General features: G+C 42.0%; 1 protein-coding gene and 1 long non-coding RNA gene across 8 annotated transcripts in view; one reads left to right on the forward strand and one right to left on the reverse strand.

Annotated features, from left to right (window-relative positions):
* Positions 1-320: 320 nt before the first annotated feature.
* Ube3d (ubiquitin protein ligase E3D) overlaps positions 321-14,165 on the reverse strand; it is a 166,924-nt gene continuing 153,079 nt past the window's right edge. For 4 of the 6 annotated variants that reach the window (XR_015626661.1, NM_001433778.1, NM_001433777.1 and 1 more), the window contains 1 exon segment: positions 321-898. Coding sequence is in view for 4 of the 6 variants with exons in the window: in NM_001433778.1 (NP_001420707.1) it covers positions 878-898 (21 nt within the window). In the remaining 2 variants the exon portion in view is untranslated. 6 annotated transcript variants of the gene reach the window in all.
* Positions 2,856-7,176, forward strand: LOC134480084 (uncharacterized). Of its 2 annotated transcripts, none has more exons than XR_015627921.1 (2): positions 2,856-2,997; positions 3,701-3,937. It is a non-coding gene; the product is annotated as an uncharacterized LOC134480084 (long non-coding RNA). The 2 variants fall into 2 exon arrangements; XR_015627922.1 differs by lacking the exon at positions 3,701-3,937 and adding an exon at positions 6,661-7,176 and having other exon boundaries at positions 2,875-2,997.

The following is a 14,165-nucleotide window of genomic DNA, read 5'->3' on the forward strand; positions in this document are numbered from 1 at the left end:
ACTGTCCTTCTGAATGTGTGGCAGGAGGAGAAGGACATGGATGGATCCCCTGCAAGGGAGATCAATCAATCTGGCCAGATCCCTAACTCCAGTTCCAGCCCTTAAACCGAGCTGTGCAATTCTAGGTGAATCTCAAGCCTTCTTCCTAAAATTAGGAGCTGACCTGGGCACGGCAGGACTCACCTCTTGCCATTCTTAATGTTTTCTTGTTTGGCACATAAGAATTGAGATAACTCCATACTAAGACACTGGCGTTGTACATTTATTAATTTGCAATAGCACGTGGTGAAGGAAATAAGGAACAAAAGGAACACATGCAGTTTTATGCCCTCAGGAAAACTTTAATTGGATAATCACTCAACAACCAACCAGCAAGCATCTTCTTTGAATAAGATATGAAAACTTGTATATTTTAGTTTTTAAAGACATGCTTTAAACAAACCTGGAGCTCTTTAAAAGTTTATTTCCCAGGATTTAGAGCAGTTGACACTCAGCTCTCCAGTGAAGTTCCCTCGCTGTGTTCACACAGGACAGATGGGTTTCCATTAGCTAATATGCTTCCAGGTGGTGCTGATGCAGTGCCGATTTGAATATTCCTCTCTGTGGGAGTAGAGGTGCAACTTCTATACTTAACCTGCCGACAACCTGCTACTACAACACTACGACTTTCCTTGTAGCCTTGAGTTTGCAGGGATCTAAAGTCAACTCTTAGAGAATAAAACAAGAAAAACTGGAAATTTCAGCACAAGGCCCTGTTCTGCAGCTTAGTTCTTGTTCATGTCAGCAGGCTGTGCTCACAGAGCTACCTGCTGGCCTTGGCTGTATTCTGTGCTGGAGAGCTGTCTGCTGGTAGACCAGAAAGCTGCAGCTTCCACAGTTACATCTTCAAAAAGGCCACCTGGAAAAAAAAAATCCACAATGCTTTAATGATAGAACCTGATGGAATGGCTGGGCTGTAGGTCAGATCTGAGTGGGATGGGGCCAAATCTGGTCAACAGGATACAGACCAACCTCAAAAGAAGTAACTCCGGCAAGGCGGACGGACATTGCATTTTACAGCAAGAATCAATCGACCTTTTTTTAAACGAACCATCAAGTAATTAGAATGATTCATATCCGCTTTTAAAAAAAGTTTTAATTGACAGTAAAGTCACATATCCGTGAAGTAATCCAGTTCATGTTCCCATTGGTTCAAACTACTCTTTTGAGACATTCTGTTAGCAGAATTCTGAGTCTAAAAAACTACTAGGCAATTTTATGTCCTGAACACTGTTGGTAAGGACCCCTTCTTCTCTTCAGGTCATGCTGATACTTTTAATCATGTGCAATTATACTCGTTCTGTTTGCCAGTAGCAATTAGTCTTAACCTAGTGTTTAAAAGACAACTTAATTCATACAGGCATATGTGCAAAATAATTTTCAACACGGCCCAGATCAAACAAATGCCTGTTACTTCCAAAAAGTTCTGATAACGGAGTAACAAAAAAATGATAGTAAAGTACAGATGTTTATGGAGTTTTAGTTGGGGGGGGGCAGTAAAGCAGAGAACTGTGTTAACACCAGAAAGAGAAGGATAATCTGACCAGAGAGGTGGGTTTGGGAAGCTTGCCCTAGGACAAACAGAAGTAAATTCATCGCATTCTTAGAGGGGTAGCAAAGGAATCAGGGAAGTTGGTGCCTAAGTCCCACTGCAGCAAAGGAGGCAGTTAGTGATCCCTGTGACAAGGGAAGGGAAAAGGCAGAACCTTGCAGTGCAGGAGACATAGATTTTTATGGAGAGTGCTTCAGAGGACATTTCTCCTCATCTGGTGCTGCAAAGAACGCACCTGCTGAGTTTCCACATCAGCTTCCTGCTGAGCTCCTACATCAGGTTTTGCAATGAGAGCACCAAAGCTGAGGGAACAGGCAAGGAAGAAGGGTTACAGTTCCTCAACATCATCTAACCCTGGGACAATTACAGCTTATAAATCTCCAGGGCTTTCTGTGAAGATCAAAAGAGATAATAGGCCGAGTAAGGGTGGGGGAAATGTGTTTTAGGCCAGGCCAGACCAAGCCTAGCCCGATAATGTAAGCTAGCCTGAGCTACACAGTAAGGCCCTGTCTTAAAATATATGAATAAATAATAAAAATATACTGGTTATATAGATAATATTCTATATAAATCCACATGATTTTTCCCCCTCTCTTCCATTTCTCCACCATTACCAGATGGGTCAGGGTGTTTGAGGGAGACTTGTGTGTGTCCCCATAGGGATTAAGGAACAGTTTACAATTAGATGGGACAGGAGACTACAGGTCTTAACACAGGTTCCTCTGAGGGCGGCGGTGTTCCGCTTCTGTGCAAACAGTCTGCTGGAAAAGAAAACACACCAGCTCATAAAAGACAAAATCAGTTACTGCTTTTAATTCTGGAAATTGCTGTGGTACAGGATAGTTAAAGGAGCATCTAGCTTCAATACGTGCCATCGTAAAAACGGTTAGGAAATGTGCTCTTAAGTCAGACGGCTGAGTAGACTTTGCTTGTCAACACCTGGGAGGGGATGGTGACTGACGTCTGACAGGGAGAGGCGAGATGTTACAGTGCTTCCTAAAACCACAGGGCAGCTTCCCCCCAAGGCCCTCAAGTGTCAACAGTGTGGCGCTGAGAAGAAACGCTGTAATTACAGGATCTTTCTGCTGGACCAGATCTCTCATTGACTACTTCTGTGACCTTTACTAGGCTGGTTAACATCTTTCCATCTTCCCCCACCTGCAAAAGGGGAATTGTAAAAGGCCCACCGGAAACCTGTAAAGCATTGTAGAGTGTAAGCTAATTATGACGATGCTTGCCCTGGGCACGCCCTAGGGTTAAGGCAGAGCAGCATTCGAAACACTGTTTCACCAACGAGAAAACAAACACAGAAAAACTAACTGGCTTACTGAGCACACAAGGCCGGACACAGCGGCGATCCAGAGGGAAGGTGATGAAACCCCACTTTTCTCACAGCAACCTTGCAGGTAAATGAGAAAAAGCTAGAGGCACCGGATCCTGGAGCCTTCACTACCGCCTTGACATCAAAGCACAGGTTTGGTTTTCCATGCTTCTGGTAGTGGACTTAACATGGAGAACAAGAAGCTCAACTGACCAAGTAATGCAAAGACACGCACCTCCCCCCTGCCCCCGCACCATCACCACCAACTAAAAATTCTGAAATTTTGACCTAAAGAGGTTTTTTTTCCCCTCTCTTTTGTTAGCTTTACCTACCAAGTATACATTATGTACTTTTTAAGTTTCAATAACAAAAATACATACTCAACTTTGGGAGCAGGTATTACATAATGCTTTTTGGCCCCCCTTTTTCTTAAAAAAAAATTAAATCACTGTGAGCTAACTATTTCAAAAGCTGATTTTGTCTTTTCTAGATTTTATCTGTTGCAGGAAAATCTGCTTTCAATTTGTTTTAAGAAAGTTGTTGGTTGGGGTTTGTTTTGTTTTGTTTCTTTTCTTTCTTTTTTTCCTTTTCTTTTTCTTTCTGTTTCTACACCGAGAAAATCCTATCTAGACCACATGACCACACGACCACAGCTGAACCTCTAGGCTAAGCCGGCTCTTGCGTTTCTGGAATATACATCCTCAAAGCGTAAACAGTGACTTGAGACATCAGGAGAGAGGACTCTTTCCTGTGACCATAAGATGTGACTCCGTGTTCTCTGCACACAGATATCGACACTTGGAGAGGAAGGAAGGCAAGCCAAGGGATCTAAAGAGGCTGTCCCTGCTTTGGGTCATCTGAAAGCAGCCGTCTTACATGACAATAAACAGAACTAGACTGGTGGAGTGGTGAACCAAGGGTTCAGCTACATATACACACCATCAACTCAAAACATCCTTTAATTTAGTTAACAGAGCTGTATTGTTGACAGAGATTCCCATCAATAAAAAGATATGATTACATGAGACGCAATTTTCATTTTTAAAAGCTACCTAAGTGCTTTGGCATATGTTAAACAAAACCAACAAGACCGTAAAACACTGAACATTTTGAATTTCAAAATGACAGGTTTTGATATTTTTATAAAAATCAAAAATTAAAAAAATAATTTCAAAAATTTTAACTACAACTTTTTTGTGTATATGAGTGCTTTGCCTGCAAGTAATTGTGCACCTGCCTGGCTGGTATCTGCAGAGGCCAGAAGAGGGTGTACAATGTTCTGGAATTGGAATTAAAGATAGCTGTGAGCTACCGTGTTCATGCTGGGAATCAAATCTGGGTCCTTTGAAGGACCAGCCACTGCTCTTAACACTGGGTCATCTCTCCAGCCCTCAAAACTACAGGTTTTCAGAAGGATTCTACAGTAAGTACTTAAAGCTATACACAGATGCTGTTAACAGAAAATAGATTAGCTTCACAGTAAGACAAGATTTTATACTTATGCTTTGTATGTAAAAATAACCCTTAGATAATAATATGGTTTCTAAGACCCAAACTTCATTTACAAAATAAGATATAACTGTGAACACAAAATAGATCTTTTTTAAATCATTTATCAAATGTTTGATAGTAACACTGGGACTAAATGATTTTCCTGACTCCCTAGCCTGGTTAGTGTTACCAAGAGGCAGCTGAGAGCCCCTGCACTTGACTTTTGACTGAATACAGGATGGGATAGTCCTCCCTCAGGGCTGGTAAGCTGACTTCATTTGCCCATTGGTTCTGTCTGACTTATTCCACCAATTGTCCCCGTAACTATCACATTTATAAGAAAGGATTCCTTCAAGGTGCTAAGACAGGAGTAGTTCAGAAGTAATTATTACTCTAATTATAAATTTTGTATTGGCAAAAAAGAGTACAATTTGGCATGACATAGAGTTTGGTGCACACTGGTTTCCCACCGAAAAATGCTGGCTTGCTAAAGGAATCCTGGCAAACGATCCAAGGAGGAGAAGTCCCCGCCATGGTAACAGACAGCGGCGACAGGTGCACTTAACTAGACTAAGGGAGCCAAAGCACAGCCCTCGAACCCCAGAGGTTCTGCAGAGACTCAGCAGAGATTCTCAAAATGTGGGGCAGAGTGATATGGGATTTGTGGATTAATGTAAACCTTCAGCCATCGTATACGCTATGATGACTGACATAGAACCAGGGGAATAGGGAAGCTAAGCCAGAGGCTCCATGTGAAGGTGGGGCAGAAAGTGCAAACCAATCAATACATCAGCCACTTGTCTGAGTTCTAGCCTTCAACAAAGGAAGCAAGTTCAGGGCACACACCTATTATCACTTCCTTCAGAATATGTGGATTATGGAGGGCACCGTCACAGCTGGCCAGAGCTACTGTGACATCAGAGTGAACAGCCAGTTCTGAAACTCTGGTTACATAAAGCAAATGCAGTCACTTTGCTAAGGACAGCAAACCCATGGGGGGAAAAAAAAACTTACATGGGAATAGTCTTTAAGTGTTTCATAAAAATCTACTGCCTCAAGCACAAATTGGATTTGTTAGGAAATAATGACATTCATGTGGGCGGGTGCTAAAAATGCCGGATATAAAACAGGGCTACCTCAATAAGTTTATTATCACCCAGACATTCAAAAGTCCTCGTTTCTCTTGTTTCTGGAAGAGCTGTGAGGGGGTTCATCCAGCAAGCGCGTGGAGGCACCAGGGTGTTTGGAAATCTGTCCCACTGGTACCAGACCCTAAACAGTCGGAGTGGAGTTCCTGGAAGCCAGAATCTTTTCTGCAGTATCAATTAATTGAAAAAGTTTCCATTGTTTCAGGAAAGGTGGCTTTAGCGGAAAATGAAACTTTTAAAAAATATATTCTATTAAAGGAAGCCACTTCGTCTTGCTTTGAAGGTGCTGAGGACACAGAGCTGGGATGTCAAACCTTCACAGCGGGGAAACTAAGCTTTCTGTAGCCGTCGAAATCGCCAAAACTGACGTCAGCAACGGTTTTTAAGTTCTGATTTGGCTTGACACAGTAATTCCAACAGACATGCAAGCAGGGCAAAACTTCCCGCTGGAAAAAACTTCTCAGCCACTGTCAAGGGCAGAGGCAGGGACAGCCTGTGAGGATACAGTTGGGGAATCTCACTGGTTAACAGGGAGAAAATGCCATGAGTGTTACCTGCAAGCAGAAACTACAGGCAGTGACTAGAGGCCTTCGGGCATGCCGTTTGGGTGTGTGAGGGCAGAACTCTGTCAGGTAGGACAGGTGACTCAAGTGATCTGCCATTCTCTTCAGAGAAAGGGCTAGCAAAGTCACGGCCACATCTCCAAGCTGTCTCAGTTAATTTTGTGTCACACTTGAGCAGCTCTGCTTCTATGATCTGATTTAATAATTTATCTGTAATTTTATACCAAATGTAGCTCAAACTAGAAAATATAGAGAAGTACAAACAAAAGAGGAAACTATAATTTTTGTAGCCCCGTTACTCAGAGATACTAAATCACGTTTTGTTTTCCTTTCCAAATGTTCATTTACCATATAGACCCAGTCATTTCTATATAAGCTGTTTAGTAATAATATATGGCTTCCATTAAACCTCCTGACCTATTGTGGCAGTTTTCACATGCTAGTAATATTCTTTGCGATAAATTTTAATGGTAACATTATATTCACTATATATCTGTGTCACTTAAGGAGGAAAAGAGAAGTATAAACTTTTTTTTTCCTTGCCAGAAACAAAATTTGGGGATTTAGAATGAGGTGTCACTAAGCATGGTGGTTCTTGGGTGCTGCCTCTGGACCACCATCGTCCTGACCGCTGATGCTGACTCTGGACCACCATCGTCCTGTCCATTGATGCTGACTCTGGACCACCATCATCCTGACCGCTGATGCTGACTCTGGACCACCATCATCCTGATCGATGATGCTGACTCTGGACCACCATCATCCTCATCTCTGGGATGCTCTCTTCATATCAGCATCAACCTCATCACACGAGAACTTGCTGAAGGAGAGTTATCCTGCCTTACTCCAGACCCAGTGGGTCAGAAACTTGGGGAAAGTGGCTTTTCAATGAGGGCCATCCAGACGAGCCTGCTACCTTCTACTTTGACCTCCACCAGTACAGTCTGATTTTACAAAGTTAAGCAAGTGATCTTGGGGAAAGTAACTGACTTGTTGAAGTCAAAGCACAGATCTCCTTGCTTCAGCCAAGAGAGCGCATGCCAGAGCAGCACCAACTAAGGGTGCTGGCATGGGGATCCAAGACAACTGTGAACCTGAGAAGACACTGGTGACAAGGGACAGGATAATAGGGATGAGGGAAGCATCAGGATCCATTCTACAAATGCATGGGACTGTCAAACAGGAGTAATCAGTTAAAAATGTCGTCTTTAAAAGAAATCTTATCTTCTAGAAGAAAAATAAAACTGAAAAAAAATCAAAGTAGAAAAAAAAAACCCCAAAGTCTAGTTCTATTGTTTGGAAACATGCATTAACTATGCATCTTAACAGGGCTCTGTGTAATATCTCCATGAATGTCTATAATGTGCACTGACTAGACTTCCCACCCTTTGTACTGGCCCTACCCCTTTCACCACACATTGCCAATCCTAACCATCACAATCTCCTTATAGAGTGAATTCTTTTTGCACGAGAGAAGACAGCAGTATGAGTCTTTGTTTTACTTCACTTAGCTTGCTGACCCCCAGATCCACCCGTTTCCATGCAAAGGACAGTATCTCACTCTTTATGACTGAATGACATCGTGCTATGTGTACACACCATGTTTCCTTTAGTCGGTTATCTGTCTTTGGGTAGCTAGTCTGAGTCCACACCTTTGCTCTTGTGACCCTCAGCCTCTCCTCACGAACTGGGGTATCTATGTTATGTGGCAGTTCTATCAGCCTCATTTTGTTTCCCATACGTCCGTGTTAGTACACATCCCCACTGACAATGCACTAGTGCTTGTGCACACACATGCAAGCCACGGCATCTGAGTGGCAGGCAGAGTCCACCTGTGGGAGTCAGTTCTCTCTGTCCATCAATGTGAGTTCCAGGGATAGAACTTGGTCTTTGAGCTCAGTGGCAATCACCTTTGCCTAGTGAATCATCTCATTGGCCTCCACTTGCCCATAATTAAGAGTTAGATTACTTGTTTTCTATTAGTGGTTTTTTTTCCCCATATTCTGGACAGTAACTGTCAGATGAACAGTTCTTTAGGCTGTCTCTTCTCTTTGCTATGTCCTTTTGCAGAAGCTTTTTAGACTGATATAATCCTATTTGTCCACTTTTGTTTCCTGTGCTTTTGGAGTCTTACCCATAAATCTCTGCTGGGGCTGATGTCTTGAAGGGTGTCCCTGTGTTTTCTTCTAGTGCTTTCTGACCCTTCAAAGGCTTTTACTTAGGTCACTGACGTGTTTGGGGTTGACTTTGTAAATGGCGACGATGATAAGGGAGGTAGGATCGAGTGTTGTCTGTCTCCTAGAATCAAGCCCCTTATCTTAGCTGCTGAAGGCTCAAGGGGCACACAGGTCTACCATGTAAAGCTAACTAAGAACTAAGTAAATGAGGTTTTGATGGAGGTGGGAAGGAGGCAGCAGCTTCTGGTACAAATACCCTGGTCTATCTATCCCTACCTGATTCCATCCCACCTCATGCTCATGAGTGAGTGAGTGTGTGCATGTGCAAATGTACACACAGGAGTCTCTTCAGCAAAATTCTTTGGCTACTTTAGATGAAAAAGGCTACCACAAATCTGACTTCAAAATAAAGTCACAAAAGCCCCACCAAAGCTAGAAAGGAAACCGAACCTGCCATATTTTGCCAGGTAAGATGTAAAATTGTACAGCTATTCTCCACAATAATTTCCTTCAAAAGTAATATGAGCTGGCCAGATCAAGACTATATGGGCTGGGCTATATAGCAAACTCTAGCCAGTCTAGGTGTCCCACCTTTACAGCAAAGCAACAGGTCAATCCGTAAAGACTATATGATCCACCAGCTATGGTCTTCAAACAGAAACTTATGTACACAGAAAACTGTGTACAATTTTAACAATAAAATACTGAAATGAGCCCAGGTAAATGTTTTGATAGCCTTACAGGCATTCTATGGAGTATTAAGAATCAGCAACAAAAATCTACAAATCACTGACAATTTTCCTAGGAATTATGCTGAGTTTAAAAACTCAACCTCAAAAGGTTACATACTGTACAAGTGCATCCATGTAACATAATAAAATGATACCATTTTACAAGAGACAGACGGGTGATTGTCAGGGGCGAGGGACGGTGAGGAGGGGAGAATGAATATGACCCTGTAAGAATAACAGGATGGATCCCTACAGGGGAGGAACTGTCAGTGCCTTGTCTGTGCAGAAGATATATGAACACACACTGGTGACAGCATGTACAGATAGCACTGTATAAATGGACACACATCCAGATGACAACTCTGAGTACCATCAGAAGGGTTATTATATTCATGCTAATGCTGTGACTGGGCTGGCTACATGATAGTTTATAAAATGTTACCACTGGGAGTCACTGAGCAGAGTGTACAGGGGTCTTCCTACACATTCTTTACAACTACACACGGATATACAAAATACATCAATAAAAGCCCCAACTAAACTAATCCTATGGTATGTAGCAAATGGTTTTGTAGTTTCCTTCAATCCAGTGCCTCTGTATGTAGCCCCAGGATGTATTTTTTAAAGCCTTACACTGATGCTTGTGTCAATAATCAATGAGATCCCCTTTCCTCCGTGGAATGACCCTAGTGATGAGTAAGCAAATGGGGAAATGCAGGTGGCAATGCTATTATAATGAACAGAGTCTGGAGTGGGCAGCGGGATTCATGCTTCAATCAGACAGCTCCATCTTATGTCTCGGGTAGTGACAAAGTATGTGGTGGGAAGTCCACACATTTCTTCCTGCTGCCCCATTTTATCATTTTCTAGAACTCAAAATGCCATAGCAGATTTTGCAAGCATAGAATAGAGTTACCATTTTTAAAAGAATCAAATTATATATACTTACTTAAAGCTTTAATTTTAATCCTAAAAGTAGTACTATCTTACAAAAATGTCTAGAAAAACAGGAAAAAAACATACTATAATAGCCCACTGTAATTATAATTTTGGCCTACTTTCTCATATACCTTAAAAAGGCATTTTAAAAAGGTTTTATATACATATACACACATATATACATTTTATTTTACCATATAGTTTTAAAATATGTGTGTGTGCACATGCACATTTGTACACCTGAGTGAATTTGCCAGCAGAACCTAGAGGGTTTCAGGTCCCCTGGAGCTCAAGTTACAAGTAGTTACGTGGCCTGATATGGGTGCTGGGAACTAAGTTCAGGTTCCCTGAAGAGCAGCAAGCTCTTAATTACTGAGTCAGCTCTGTAGCCCTAAAAGGCATTTTAATATTCTCATATGTGACATTTATACATATATTTTCACATGCAACTTAGTGTTTATTCTGTACAATAATTCATCATAACTTATTTAATCAATGTTGAATTTCAAATTTATTATGTCAAAACTAATACTGAAGTAGTTATTGTCACGATCATAGACTTGTTTTCCCACACTTTGGAATATTTCCTTAGGAGTGGAATCCTAGAAATCGGACTGCTAGACTGAAAGCTATGGAAATTACTATAATTGTAGATGCATCTTCCCAATGAGATGTACAGGCGGGCACCATGTCACTTCTTTTGTAATTAGTATTAATCTAATAAAATGGCCATGCTGTCTCATGGTTCTGAGCATGTAAATTACTGTAAATTTAGAGATTCTCCCAATTTTATTAGTTTTTTTTTTAACAGTCGTTTTTCTTTTGGATGAACTGTGAGTTCATGTCATTGTCCCTTGCCTGTTAACGGGTTATTTAATATTTTTTCTATTTTTATCCTGGTGTTGTGTTTGGTGCATATGTGCATTGAGTGGTGTGTGTGTGTGTGTGTGTGTGTGTGTGTGTGTGTGTGTGTGTGTGTGTGTGTACAACTTTTGAGAGCTAGTTTTCTCCTTAGTCTATGGTTCTTGGCACTGAATTCGGGTTATCAGGTTTGCACAGCAAGCATTTTTGCCTGCTGAGCCATCTTGGTGGCACATGGGATACTTAACTTTTAAAAAACAGTTCATATAAGCCCTTTGCAAAATGCTAACGTTTTTCATTGAAGGAATTAAGTGCTACGCATGGTCTCATAAATCCATAAAAAAAAACTTGGATTAAGCATCTAATTTAATTTCGTCCAAATTATACATGGAGGACCAAGATACAGGGGAGTTAAGTAGCTTTTACTCGTGGCTATGAGTTGGTAACACGGCTGCTGTGTGATCAAGACTTGTTTCTGAGCCCCATATTCATTTCATCATAAAAGCTCTTTCCCTTCTAATTACAGCGAGAGATAATTGCTATGGTAACTTTATTTAAAGAAAGCATCTATAATATTCCAATTTAAGCAGATTTAATAGCTGGAATGGGGCTGCCTCCCTGTCTAGTTAAGAAGAAAGTTGATTCCTTCTTTGGATTAATTATAGAGAAAAAAGCAGAGCCTAAGTGGGAAACCAAAGCCCCACTTGTAAAGAGAAAGAAATGGCTTTTTAATTAGTGGAGAAAGCCCCCTTACATGATGAGCGCCAACAAGTCAGTGGGAAGATGGGCTGGAATCTCAGAGTGGAACCATGTGGAGAGCAGGGTGTTATGCTGGCATCCTTTAGTCAGTTCAGTTAGCACGAGTGTCATAAAGACTGACAAGAGAGGGATCAAACTGTAACCAGATGCTTATTTTCTTTAGCCAATTGTGGAAAGCGAGCATACCTCTGTATGTAAAGCACTCATGATATGACCATGGACGTCAACTCATGGGGATGACAAGCTTTTCCCCGGTTCCTACAATGGATGTTGACCGATGGATGTTGACGGTGTGTACAGAACTTGTCAATCACAACCTACTTCTACACAGTGACTGCAGCCTGAGACTGCTCCCTACAGAGACCCAAATCAGCGAACCTGCCTCCTCATTCCTCGGTATAGATGAGTTCCTAGGTGGCTGGTGCATCTCCATTAGAGTGCATGGCTTACACAATCCCAGCCTCTCTGTGTGTCTATTTCTTCATTTCCTGTCGCCCTATTAGGTCAATTCAAAGCTCTGCAGGCAGACACAGCCAGTTACTATTCAGATATTCTTTTAAAAATATGTGTCTCCCATGTGCAGACTTTCTTACAGATGGATCTTACAGGTCTCTCTTACAGTGATCTACAACTGTCAGAATCCAGATAATAAGGGACCGTGGGGCACCCAGCCCCTGGTGGAACATTACAGTGCGACCCCTACACCTCAGGAGTCAGAGATACCCAGAAGAGGGGACCAAAGCTCATAAAAGCCAGAAGACCAGGATACGGGCTATGAGATAGTGTCTTCCAGACATGCGTTCATGAACTCCCAACAATGTGATTGTTTATGCAAGATCATGCCTGTTGACAAACCAACATGGCTGGGGGAAAAGTTCACGAGACTCTACTCCTAAATGAGGACATACAGGTCAACAATGGCTGCCAAAGGAAGGAGAGTCATTCTTCTTCAGGGACAAGTCCCCTGAAGGTTTCAGGCAACATTAATTGGATCTCTCTCTCTCTCTCTCTCTCTCTCTCTCTCTCTCTCTCTCTCATTATAGAAGAACTCATGAATTCTTCGGTAGGGTGATGGGAACACAGAAGGAAGTGGGAAGGACATAAATATATCATAGCGGTAGTGATATATAAGAATTTCAAAACAATCATAATAAAAAAATAAGCCCTGCAAGCAAATCTTTTAAAAAAGAAAGTATGCTGAAACATCTATTGTTACTGTTACTTTTCTATTGCTGTGAAGAGACACAATGACCAAGGTAATTTATAAAAGAAAGAGTGTAACTGGGGGCCAGCTTAAAGTTTCAGGCCATTGTGGCAGGAAGCACAGTGGCAGTCCTGTCACTGAAGCAGTACCTGGGAGGGCCTGGAAACTCAAAACCCCAACGCCTCCAGTGACACCCATCCTTCAACAAGGCCACACCTTGTAATCTTTCCCAAACAGTTCCACCAATTAGAGACCAAACATTTAAATATATGAGCCTATGGGGTCCATTCTCCTTCAAACCACAATATCCATATTGACATAAACACCATTTTTTCTTATGACTATTATTTAAACTAACTGGAAATACAGAGGTATCATGTGTGGATCACACAATTGTACTCAACCCGCTAATTCTAAAATAAAAGGAAGTCTGCAGAATGACTTTGGTGATTTTGTAAATAAGAGAGGAAACATGGACAAGGTCTCTGGCAAAAGTGACCCCACTGAAGAGGGCACTGTGTGGTATGGCACATAGTCCAAGAGCTCTGGATTTTTACCCCAAACCCAAGGAAAGCCAAGGGGGTTCTCCACATGGAACTGCCCTTCACAACGTCTGAAAGGTACACACAGTACCCAAAGAGTTAGTGTTTAAAGATAAGCCTACAGCTACCATCTAAGCTCTTCGGAAGTGGGAGTGTCAGGTGAGCCTATGGCGGTGCGAAAGGTTGATTATAGTTGCACTGAACGGAGTAGATAGTCACAGTCACAGTGCATAAAGCCGAGAAACAAAAACTAATCAGTACAAGATGACATTGAATCCTACCCAGCGGTGGGTGAGCAGAGAAGATCCCGGCTCTGGACCCAGGGAAGGCTGAGATCAGCTCGCTGCCACCAGTTTCACAGAAGTTCCAAGCCCCAGCTCCCTCCAGCCCTGCCCACCAGTGACTATGGGATGACTGGGAAAAGATCCATATGGCCCAATAGACCTCCACACACGATTCCCTCAGTGAGGGGAACAGCTTGTAGTCATCACTCTATTCTGCTTAAGCGTTTTCCATATCACATTTGTGAATGAATTCAGGTTTCTAGTTTCTTACTTCGTTTTTAAAAGAAGATGTGCAGAGGGCTGGTTGTACATATAAAACATCAAAGGTTTAACCAGACCTCCCCCCCCCCTTTTTAACACTACCTAAGTAATAGCACACCTACCAGTGACATATACTAAAATTTGTATGAATTATGTCTGAAGAGAAAAAAACCACACACGATTCTCATTTGCAGATACAGGCATGTAGGTGGCCTATATTACCATCTGCTTGCAAAGCGGGTTTGAATCCTGAAGTCACAGACTAGATTGTGCAGGGCTTCTGAAAGCATGCA

This window comes from Rattus norvegicus, chromosome 8, assembly GCF_021556685.1.
Source record: "Rattus norvegicus strain SHRSP/BbbUtx chromosome 8, alternate assembly SHRSP_T2T, whole genome shotgun sequence".
Taxonomy (NCBI): Eukaryota; Metazoa; Chordata; class Mammalia; order Rodentia; family Muridae; genus Rattus; species Rattus norvegicus.